Source organism: Amphiprion ocellaris, chromosome 6 (assembly GCF_022539595.1).
Source record: "Amphiprion ocellaris isolate individual 3 ecotype Okinawa chromosome 6, ASM2253959v1, whole genome shotgun sequence".
Classification (NCBI taxonomy): Eukaryota; Metazoa; Chordata; class Actinopteri; family Pomacentridae; genus Amphiprion; species Amphiprion ocellaris.
In genome coordinates, this window is record NC_072771.1 from 25143781 (window position 1) to 25156055 (window position 12275).

Genomic DNA, 12275 nt, shown 5'->3' on the forward strand with positions numbered 1-12275 from the left:
CTTTTATAAATGTTTTGAGGTCAGATTCATTTTTTCTGTCGTTAACGTTTCTTCACAGGGAGCACCAGGTCCCAAGGGAGAGCCAGGAGAGAAGGGCTTACCGGTAAGAAAGTAGTTGGTGGTTGTTCACAAGTCACATGGCTCTGGACAGGAAGATTTTCAGATTTTGAAAAAAGTTTTAAGATTCCTTTGCTGAGCATTGAATGTCTTCTGTCTGTCTAACCCTTACTTTTCTTTTACCTCCTTCTCATTTTACAAGAGCAATCTAAATGTAAGATATTTTTATTCATGTCATCACGTGTTCACTTTGCAATGCAATGAATCTTTTCAGTGACCTAAATTAAGTCTAACCATGACCAACGTCTCCGGTTATGGTTACGATCTCTTTACAGTCACCGTGTTTATGGTTGTGATTGGCCACAAAGTGGTGTTTAGCTGCATCTCTTTTTCTCTCCAGCCCATACTTTCCAACCTGTTGGTAGTCAAAGTGTCTGTTTAACATTGTTGTTTCTGGTTGATCATATATGATTGTAGCTTTTGATCTGTCTGATTTTGTGTGTTAATGTGTTTTTGTTGGTCCTTGGGGTATGCTCTGGACTGCTGTCCTCTTGACCCTAAAGCTGCCTGACTCCCTCTGCAAGCTACTGTCCCCATGGCTACCTTTCACAGTCACCTTTTCAGCATCTGACTTTGGCATATACATATAAATATACAGAACAGCATCATGCACCAGGAAAGATGTAAAATAGAGAAAAAATCCTTGCAAAATTCTAATTATTTCATTTGAATCTAACAGTGCATCTGATCATTTAGTTTGATTTTACCGATTTTTTCTAAATGTGTCAATGAACCACTAAAGAATGTGTGAAATGTATATGCCAAATCACTCCATATGTGTCAGTGGTGGGTCCTGTTGGGTTTAGAGGTGTTGTGCTCTGATGTGAGTGGAGTGGATACAGCTATCCTCTTTTCTCCCACAATGCAACTTTGCATGACTTTGTCTTCACCTTCATCACATAAACTTTCTCTTCTGGATGTGTAAATCAACCATGAAAAATGACACAGTGTTGCTGAAAAAAGGCAAAGTAGGTCCAAATTCTCAAAGTTTTATTTGGAGATCAACTCTCTGACTTGCTGATTTTTATTATGTCTAATAGTTACAATGTTCACTATCTTAGTTTAGTGATAGTAGTTTAACATGCTTACATTAACGGTGATCTCACCATTATCATAAGCATTGAACCCTGTGAGCTCCAAGCAGTTTCCACAGACTAGTCAAAGTATGCTCTGTGGAAACACAGCCTGCAGTTCAGCCAAAAAGTTCCTGAATTTTTGTCACTGTTTTGTCACTTGATTCACTAAAAACTACATGATTGTGCAAAGGAGCACACAAGTTTTTGTTTTTTACAAAGTTTGTTCAGTTCAAACTGATAATTTTTGGCAAACTTTTAGTGGGACAGAAAAAAGTGATTTAGATTCATCATCTTGGATTTAGGAAACCCTGAATGACTGTACCAGGTTTCATGACAATTCATCCAATAGTTGTCAGCATATTTTATTAAAAACCACAAGCCTGTTGGTACAGAGGTTCACCAATGGATTGTTCTTGCGGGTCTCATAAACCAGATTTCTCAACAATCTATCCCAAAGTTGAGATATTTCAACCAACCAACAATCTGATATTACGATCCCTAGAGCCATGCTGCTAGTGTGACATTGCCTTTTTTCTTCAAACATACAGTTTGTCTTATTAATCAGAGCATGTCGTAGTGGGAATCACTCACCTAGGCAGTAAAAGCTTCAGCTGTTCCTCTGCATGCCTTCTTTTGTGATGGCGACACTCTCAGCTGTCTGTCTGCTTTACCTCCTTCTTCTTCAACTACTTTTGTTATTTTTCAAGGTATGACTCATGAAGCCATTGCTTTATCTTATAACTAAAGACAAACTAGATGTCAGTGTAAACCTTCACTGGTTTCATTCTGTCAGATGATGGGTAACTTTTGTAAGCACGGTGTTAAGAATGAACACTGTGGAGCTGAAAGTAATTGCCTGGCTGACCTGCTACCCAACAGAAAGAATGCAGATGGCATGATTAAATCTTTGTCCTGGGAGAGCGCAGTTCAACCAGTATGATGCTGGTCTGTAATGTGCATGCTGATGTTGCCCAGTCCAGCATGGCAGAGACTGACTTCATGTAGCAGCATGTTCAGAGAATGAGGGAGACAATAGAGAAAAGCAGGTTAACGTCTGACAGCGCTGGGCAGATATGTGGACTGTTTTAACCTTCTAACTGCTCAACTGTATTGAGAAAAATGACTTGCATCTTGGCGAGCAGTTCTTTGGCTTGTGCTCCTTACCTTGACGGCTGTATCTATCTTCACAGGGGGACGGAATACATCAGATCAGAGAGGCGCTGAAGATCTTAGCCGAGAGGGTTTTAATCCTTGAGACTATGATCGGTATTCATGGTGAGTAGGAGGCCTGAGGCAGGGTCAGCTTTAGGCAGGGGTCAGAGGTGGGCGCCTAAACTCCCACTGAGCCTCACTGCTGAGACAGGGAGTGGGAACAGTCGTGAGCAGCCCCAGGACTTGGGCTGGCGTTTCCACACCCTCACACAGTCCCCCTGTCACTGCTCTCTGATAGGACATTAGCTTGCAGATGTTCCACGACTTGCAGGCAGACCTTGAGCTTCTGGCTCGCAGGGTGACACTGCTGGAGGCTATCATCTGGCCAGGTAATGCTGAGACATCTTCACCCACAGCTCTGCCAACCCTCTCTTACCTCCTTGACAACATGTAAAAAGTGCTGATCAAGTGTTAAAAGCGTAAAATAACCACTTGTTACTGAACCGCAAAATGTTGTTCTCATCACTGAAAAGTAGATGTTTTAGAAATGTATTCTTGTGTATAATCTGTTTTAGTTTTGAGGATTATTTGATGGCAGCACAGACATTAAAATCAATTTACCTACTCAATTTCTTACTATGAAAGATGGGGTGCTGCATACACGTTGTTTTTCTGCAAGGGTTTTAACACTTCTGTTTTTTTATCAGATGAGATAATTTTGTATTTGTGCATTTTTCTGTGCTCTTCTCACTGGTCTAAAGTGAGTTGGGCTCAGGAGGAAAAAGATAATGTCACATACTTTCAAGCACCAAAATCAGATGAGAGTTTAATTGTTTGAATGCTGAAGTTGCCAATCCTGTCAATTATATCTGATTCCATCCACACATCTTCATGAAGCAGATTAGCTGAATTTCAAGTGTGTACCTCTGTTTTTATTACCTTGACTTTGCTTGTTGTTATTTTAGTCATGAATCCTATTATGAAAATCCAAGATGTGAAACCAAGTTTTCAGGGACTTTGTGCCAAACACTCACTGATTTTAGCTTCCGAAATATGATAATTTAATGCTTTGTGTTTTTTTTAAAATTGAACATCTTTGGGTATTAGACTGTTGGTTAAAAGAAAACCAGAAAATCTGAGGATACACTTTTTTTCTTTTCAACATTTGACTGTTGAAACAACCAATCTCCAGCTGTGAGCAAAGGTTTACATACATTCATAAAAGCTGGGTATATCACGGCAATCTTGAGTTTCCAATTACTTTTTCAACTCTTAATTTCCTATGATGGAATCATTGAAACACATGCATCTTTGCCACAAAAAACAATGGTGCATTTTGGTTGTTTCATGGATTTATTATAGGTCTTCTGGAAATATGACAAAATCTGCTTGGTCAAAAATATACATACAGCAATTTTATTATTTGTTTAAATGTCCTTTGGCCATTTTCACCTCAATGTTCTTGGTAGCTGTGCACAAGCTTCTGGTTGTACCTTTGACTGTTCTTCTCAACAGAATTGGCAAAGTTCATCTAAATTTGTTGGGCTTCTGACAGAGTTATTCCTTCATAACAGCCCACAGGTTTTTAATGGAGTTTAAGTCACAACTTAACCATTTCTTGAGCATTTTTATGTGTTTGGGTCATTGTCTAGTTGGAACACCCAACTGCATCCAAGCGTCAGCTGTCTGGCTAATGATTTTAGGTTTTCCAGAAGACTCTGGAAGTAATCCTTCTCCTTCACTATTCTATGTATAAAGCACCAGTTCAGCAAAACAGCTCCAGAGCCTCATCTTGCCACCACCATGCTTGATGATAGGTATAATGTTCTTGGTGTTAAGGGCCTCACCTTCCTCCTCCAAGCATATTTATGGTCATGGTTTAATTTTTATTTTAATTCACCACAGAACTTTCCCTTAGAAGGCCTTTTCTTTGCCCATGGGATCAGCATCAAACTTCAGTTGGCTTTAAATGTGCCACTTCTTGAGGAAGAGCTTCCTTCTTGCATGGCCTCTCCGCTCATGGTGATGTAAAACACATGTGACTGTGTCTCTCAGCAGCAGGTGATAGCTTGTGCTTTCTCCCAGATGGTGGCAGTGGCACAACTGTACCACACACTTTATACTTAGAATTGTTTGCACAGATGATTTGGCGATCTGTAGCTGCTTTTAAATGGGTCCAAGTAACTTTCCAGATTTGTTCAAGTCAATGATTTGCTTTTTCTGATGAGTGTATCCAATGGGCCTTATTTAAATTGCCTCAGAGAATCACCAGTTGTAATCAATCTTAGTCACTCATGAGAAGTTAAGAGGCCATGCTACAAAAAAAATTGATCACCAGTTTTCTACATCACCAAAACTGATCATGCAAGGCCATTTTTGTACATTTGTCCAGAAGACCTATAATAAATCTATGAAAGAACCAAGATACATGATTGTTTTTTGTGACAAAGATGCATTTGTTTCAGTGATTACATCATAGAAAAAAATTATGAGTTACAGGAGTCATTGGAAACTCAAGACTGCGACGATGTACGTGGTCTTTTCAAATGTATGGTATGTAAACTTTTGTTCACTGCTGTATAGGAGAGCAACTGACCAGTTTATTCACAAAAATATCTGTTGCAGCCCTGCTAGTCAGATGCACCTCCTTTAAAGCAGCATAGTTAATTAATGTTTTTAATAGAACAACTGCCCGTTCAAAATAAGACACTCACTTACAATACCTTCAGGTTAAGAGTTGGATTAGAACTACAGAGCGCACATTATGTCCACACACTCTGATGGACAGGGAGGACCCGTTCCAACTGCTGTCTTTCTTCAACAGAGCCTGATCTAGGGTCTGGGGATGGACCATTTGGCACAGTCTCCCCTAGTTTCTACAGAGATAAGCGAGCAGGTGCACTTCCACATCGACTTGCTTCTCCTCTGTCGTCCGACACCAAGGTTCGAGGGAAGTAGCCCCCCCCCCACCCCCGCTCACCCTGAGGATCACAGGCTGGGTTGACCTCCCCTCCTAGGTCTCATCGGCTCTCAACAGATTTAGATCGTGTCTGATACCCTCTCTGGGCTTGACCGTCAGATTTAGGATGGGTGACACCTCAGGGAAACTCCACTGATACTCCACAATGCCCTGCTCCGTCAGGAACCTGAGAACTAGTTTGACCCCCACCCACACACACCCATCGCCATAAGCAAACACTTACCTTTACACAGCACTCCCAACAGCTCCTTCTGTATCACATTTCTTTGGCTACAGAACTAAAGCTTCAGATTACGGTGTTTGAAGAAAAAAAAAAGTAAATCTGAATCTTCTGTGGTGCTCAAGCTACAAACAGTTCTGGACAATAAGGGTCATTTAGTGTAATCAAGTGAAAGAGAAATCAGATGTGAGAAAAGAGACTGGATTTGAGTTTGTATTGCTTACATAATATAACTGCAATCGGAAGAGAGTTCACTATTTAAATATATTGTGCATGTACAGTTTGCAGGATACAATTACACAAACAAACCTCCTCTTCTCGTATTAATTTTGTTATCCTTCTATCATATCATTTAACTCAATGTTATGTAGTGCACTAAAAAGATGAAGTCATCTCCACTCTGAGATACTGTATGTGTTGCTAACAGTGATTTGTAGTTTTCTGGTGTTAGTGTGAGTGAGTTTTCCCCTGAAACTAATAAAGAGAATAGCATTTTGACATTTAATGTGTGCAAAAAAAATGCACAAACATTTGTATTTGTATTTGGCTGCACATCAGCGGGAACAGTCATAAACAGTGTTGGAAACAAAATACATTGAAATAATAACTGGCTGTCCATGTCAGGATCTTTAACACACACACACACACAGAGGAAATAACGAAACTGTTTATAGAACTTGAACATGTTTTTACCACTATGGTGTTGGTAAACTGCTTAAAATATCCTTATGAAAAGACTTTTTGTGTCATCTTATATCAAACGTATTGTGAAACTATTTAAATGATGAACTGTAGTTTATTTTGTATGCTGTCATGTAACCATTTCATATTTTGGACCTTTTTCTCCTTGCAAATGTGTTGCTGTGTTAAGATAATCCTGTCTAGATGATCGGTGTAATAAAATAATGTTCATTGTTTTTTTTTTTTTAAACATGTCACTTGTTTTCATTTGTGGTACAACAGTATTCATTAAACACTTTTAGAACATAAATTAATGACATCCACTCTATCCGATGTACATTTATATGTGCAGATACATAAAGTGAGTCAAGTTTGCATCTACCCTCAATTAGACTTTCTTCTCATCTTTACACGTAGATCGTTTAAATAGTTCTACAAATAGCCCACAGGGAAAACACTGAAGCTCAGCAAAACCCAAGCGTAATAGGTACGTTCAGTTTACTGCATAAGTGCAAACATCTTTGCAGAATCAGTCCAGGAGGTCATGTGAGGTCGTCTAGCTGCTTTGTGGTGGCAGAGAGCTCTTTCCCTTCGATACCACCACAGCTTGTTCTCCAACGCTGTCTTCAATAAGCAGGGAGATGGCGCCATCTAGTTGTTTTGAGGCTGCTAAAGCCACTACAGCTTTCTCTGTGGGGAAACCCATCTTCTCCAGCTGCTGCAGGCTGAGAGGAAACACTGGTCTTTTAGTTAACTGTAGGGCTGCTTGAAAATACAAACTATATATAAGTAATATGAGGAGTATTTCTTTAAAAACATATCTACCCAGTCAACTACTTAACTAGTGATTCATTTATTACTGACCGCAGGGAAGACACTGATGATTTGGGCACCTCCACTTTTGCATCAGGACCATCAGGGGCATCCTGTAGTGAGGCCAGTATCCCTGCCCTGAGCATCTGCTCCTCCAGCACCTCAGCCTCAGACTGAGCAGCAGACTCCTCCATCACCCAGGTAGGCAAAGGTTCAATCCATGGGTGGTGGTGGTGGTGGTGGTGGTTCAATGCAGAGGGATCACTCAGTGGGGGAGCAGAGGGAGAAACTGATCTAGATATGTGACAACAGATGAAGCAGAAATGATTAAATCTGCCACAGCTGTGCATGCAGGCAAGATACATTCAATGAATGAATGAGTTAAATCACACCTTTGTGAGGTAGCATAGACGGGCAATCTGAACCTGGCTGAAATGCGAACATACGCCCAATCAGGAATGAAATCCAAGAGCCTGGATTCCTCCTGCTCCTGTATCATCCCAATAAAGGACTGACGATCTACAAGGTCCATTAAGTATAATAACACAAGACGTGAGAAGGAGGCACTGAGGTATTTATGTAGAAATAAACATTGTTAGAGATTTAGTGGGAAAGGGAGTGACAATCAAATATAGTTTGTACATGCTCATTAAGGCCACAGCAGCAGAAGAATAATAAGAGAAAACACTTTGTTTACTAGTTTACTTTGCTTCTACAAGCCACAGTATAAGCTATTTCAACAAGTATCAATCAATGATGCTGTTCAGCAGTTAAGGCATGTTTGTGTCACTAACTCACTTTCAAATTTGTGAAACCATCATTCTATTGGTGAAAATGCAAACAAGGATGATTTTACTGCTTCTTTTTCACATCTGGATCACATTAGACCAGCTCAAGATCTAAAACTACAATCATTAGAGGGGTCAAACCTGGACCAAAGTATCTCAGAGAGGCTAAAGATTCAAATTTGTGAAACCTTTATGGTGTTTGTGAAACTGCAAAAAGGGGAGATTTCACTGCCTTTCATATATCTTGATCTGATCAAATGTGGTTTTGATGCAGAAAAGCTAGAGAATTCCCCCCCTTCTTTTCCCCCACATTTTGACAAATACAGTAGAGATTTTACAAACCAGAAACTATGTTTTAAAGACTCTTTAGCCACTCTGAGAAAATCTAATCCACATTAGTCTAGGTATAGACCTGGTCTCAGCAATCTCCTTTTATTGCATTTTCACAAATAGAAAAGTTTCAGAAATGTGAAAGTGGGATTCAGACGCTATCAAGCATTTCCCTAAAATGTCTAACATGGCTTCACTACACTAAAATGTGGATAAAAGCTGAGAATCAGTAACTTAGCGATGCAAATTAAGTCACCCTTCAGCATTGCCATTAAATGATAGTATACACAGGGAAGGATACAGTTGTGTCCGATGCATATTGCACAGAAGTGAAGCAGGGCAGGTGTCCCGGGCAGCAGCAGCAGGCCGATCAGCAGGAGAAGCCAGGGCAGAAACCAGACTGGCAAACACCTCAGCAGCCGTCTTTGTGTCACCTGTCGACACTGAGCAGTAAACAGAGCGAGCTGGACAGCAGAGAAACCGTAGATCCGACTCGCCTCGCCCCCACCAGCAAAGAGGACCACAGCGTAGAGGAAAGGCAGAATGGCCACTGTCAGGATGGAGAGGACGAGCCAGGCGACTGTCCCCCAGCGACGCTCCTGACATGGTCCAAACAACAGCAGGAGAGCAACGCTGACCAGCAGGGAGGTCAGCTCATCATGACTGAGAGCATAAAGACACACATCTGAGGAGGAGAAATAATGTATTACATGCCTTGATTTCACCAACTCTGACATTGAAGATCTGCTTGGAAACAACATGATGAGTAACCTGTGAATGTTGGGAAGTCTCCTCCTGGACCTACGCTCAGACTTGCCTGGATGCTCCCAGCATACATCAGCAGTGTAAGTGTTATTGATAAACATGTTCCCAGGCAGAATCCAGAGCGATCTGACCCAAACCAGAACCACACTGACAATATACGTCCCAGCATTTTTTAGGATCAGCTGTAGGTTCTACACTCACTGGTATTTTAGTGGCATAATTCTGGGATATTAACATCAAGTGGTGCACATAACAAAAACAATGTCTTGAGAAACGAAACAGACAGACAACTGTAGTTACTTCTAACAATATGAGAGTGGGAGATGGAGTCCATCATCACAACTATATATCACAACATTGTAATCCACAACAGAAGGTTACTGGATGCAGAATCCTCCTGTTAAACTCTCTCTGCCGACGACATGAGCTGTAATAAACTCGAACGACGAGCCAAAGATCTTAGTTGTTGTTCTAAAATGGCCATATCCGTTAAATGTAAGTTGAAATTTTAGTAATAAGTGTAAAAAGAACAATTCCAGCGTAGAAATGTAAGAAAGCTAAGCAGATGCTAACTTCCGCGTGTTCTTCTTCGTCGTCTTCTAATTAGGCGCGTAAAGGAGCTTTAGCGCCTCCTGCTGTACACACTGACAGGACGACCAATCGGTCAATTAATCATTAAATCATTCAATCAACTAAACGGTAAACTGGTCCCTGCTTCTTTAATCCAACGTTTTTGGGTTTTTTGCTGAGAGAAACTTGAATATCTTCTATCTACCAAAAGAATAATTTGGAAGATGTAACTCTGTGCTTAGGGTACTTGCTGCTATTTGCATTTTTAAAAAATATCCTCCATTGTGAGTAAGTATTCAGATAAAATGTGAAAGTATTCATACCACACTGTCAAAATATCATCACAATTGAAAGTCCTGCGTTTACAATCTGGCACAGTAGACCAAGTGAATGTGAAAGAGCAGAGAGGTGTAAAATTGAGATAAGATCAACTTTATTGGTCTTTTTATTGCAGCAGCTAGATCCAAATTAAACATAGCAAGAAACAAGGCAAGAAATGCTGAAGTAGAATACATATTAAAAAATTATGAAAATAAAACAAAATCTGTGAACACCTTTCACATGTATGGCATAATGGATAAAAGTACCCAAATTACAGGACACGTGCTGTGTTGCATTGCAAAAGTATAAAAAGTAATGGTCCTTCATTATCTTGTTGCACTTGAGGATCTATAAAGACAACATTATGGATGAATTCATTAATTCATTAATAAATGGAAAAATTGAACAATGACCCGCCCCTACAGTGGGGGGATCTGGTGGTTCTGTTATTAGTAGAGGGTATTTTTCTGTCACGTTCTGTGCCTATTTGTCCACTTAGATGAAAGAGTTACTGCAAATCAATGCAAAGTCGTTCGGAGTGATCACCTTCATCCTTTGGTGAAAACGTCCTGATGCAATGACAATGGCCCCATCCACAGGATACGAGGAGTCACTGGATGATGATGTGAATCATATGCTATGATCTTCACATTCACCACATCTCAATCTAGTTGAACACCTAAGAAAGATTTTGCACTGACATGTTAGACAGAACAGTCCATCGCTGTCAACGAAAGACCAAAGGTAATATGTTTCAGAAGAATGTTTTTTCATCCATGCAGTAGGGTTCCAAATATTGAAGAATCATTGTCAAAGTGCATTGAAGCTGTTTTGGAACTATTAGTGTCGCTGTTTTGACATACTTTTAACAATTTCATACAGTTCATTTTTTTGTAGTTTAGTCCTACATTAAAAATCTTATTTAAGTCAAAGTAAACAGCTATCAGCAGCCAAATGTAGTTAAAGTATTAAAGTAAAAGTGGTGGTTTAGTCGTTCTGACTGATACATCATCATATATGACTATGATTATACACATAATTAAATTATGAATTTAGTGGAATAGTTAATACAATATTTCCATTTAAAATGTACTGAAGTAGAAGTATAAAATAGCATGAAATAGAACCATTCAAGTAAAGTACAAGTATTTCAAAGCTGTTTTTAAGTACAGTCCTTGAGTGAATGTACTGAGTTACTTTCACCACTCAATGTTTACATACAAACAATTGTCTGTTGTCGTCCCTAGGTGGCAGCTTTGTTTCAGCGTTGGCACTTCAGAGTAATATTGTTTTGATGGGATATTTCTTCCTGACAATATATTTCAGCCTTTTCCCACAGTTTAAAGTTGACTGTTAGTTTTTGTAAGAGAAAGGGGGAATTCTGGTGAACTTTTCAGGAACTGCACACTTTTGAAATCTCAGTTTTGCATAAAATAATATGACATTTTTGTTGCCAGTTCACCAGTTTTTTGTGGGCAGGTTCACTTCTATGAATGAATTTACAGTACAGAAGATTTACAATAGTGAGCATATAGTTTCCCATAATCATTTGCTATTTAGAATAAGAGCCTTTATAGAAATTGGTAGCTATTTTTTTCCCAAAATTACATTATTTACTACCACCAAAAAAAATTGAAAAACAGAAAGGTTTGTGAGGTTTTAAACTTTGCAACAGTCCCTGAATGAATCATATGCAATGTGCAATTCTATCAGGAAAATTTACCAAATCTAAGCTTAAAAGATCATGTTTCAGTAAAATAATTTTTTCCATCATTTTATTATAAAAAAAGTACAAAAATAAACAATTTCTAACAAATCCTGTTAAAAAAAATAGAAAATTCTGTGCTCCTTGCTACAGTTGAGGAGCTATTAATGCCTTAGGTATGACCAAAAGTCATACTAGAAACATTTATTAATTATTTGGCTGAACTGAGAAAGAATCACGTTCAGTAGCACATACAAAAATAAGAATAATTATGTTGGTTTTTTGTGATATTTTTTCTTGAGGGTAGGGGGTTGGAGGGAGGGGATATAATTTAACTAGATGCATTTAGAATTTCCGACGGAAGGCCCTTGTAATTATTCTCTTGATGCGTCTCCACCAGCTGATATTCTCCTTTCTGGTCTCAGCTGGACAGTCCTCAAATGACACAGCAGTTAGAGAGGGAGTTGATTCAACAATGTCATCCTCTACTTGCATTATTTCAATGACCACTTGCTCAGGTTGGCTGCTGGTCTCGATTTTTTCTCCCCATGACATGTCAGTCGGAGAGGAAGCCAGGCGTTGAGCACTGAGGCCAACGCATGCCTCCAATGATGCAGCAGACGAGAATGAGGATGGGGCTGGATTATGGGCTTTTAAGTCCATGGGTACTACTTCCCATGACATAGCAGACGAGGACTGAACTGGACTTTGGGCATTGGAGCCTACAAGTTCCCTCCATGATCCTACGAAGTCTGCG

At 39.6% G+C, this 12275-nt stretch overlaps 2 protein-coding genes across 4 annotated transcripts in view; one reads left to right on the top strand and one right to left on the bottom strand.

Annotated features, from left to right (window-relative positions):
- emid1 (EMI domain containing 1) overlaps positions 1-6476 on the top strand; it is a 64633-nt gene extending 58157 nt beyond the window's left edge. Inside the window, exons 14-17 of one of the 3 annotated variants that reach the window (XM_023281177.3) lie at positions 59-103; positions 260-271; positions 2384-2468; positions 5170-6476. In XM_023281177.3, coding sequence (XP_023136945.1) covers positions 59-103; positions 260-271; positions 2384-2468; positions 5170-5303 — 276 coding nt within the window. In that variant the 3' untranslated portion in view covers positions 5304-6476. Of the gene's footprint in view, positions 1-58; positions 104-259; positions 272-2383; positions 2469-2643; positions 2735-5169 lie in introns of all 3 variants that reach the window. The other 2 variants (XM_023281179.3, XM_035953281.2) reach the window with 2 other exon arrangements.
- Positions 5745-9508, bottom strand: rhbdd3 (rhomboid domain containing 3). The gene is made up of 5 exons (XM_023281182.3): positions 8929-9508; positions 8459-8842; positions 7432-7558; positions 7091-7333; positions 5745-6951 (listed from the first exon to the last, which is right to left on the bottom strand). The coding sequence occupies exons 1-5, from the start codon at positions 9089-9091 to the stop codon at positions 6783-6785; spliced, it is 1086 nt and encodes a 361-aa protein (XP_023136950.1). The 5' UTR covers positions 9092-9508; the 3' UTR covers positions 5745-6782.
- Between the last annotated feature and the right edge of the window lie 2767 nt (positions 9509-12275).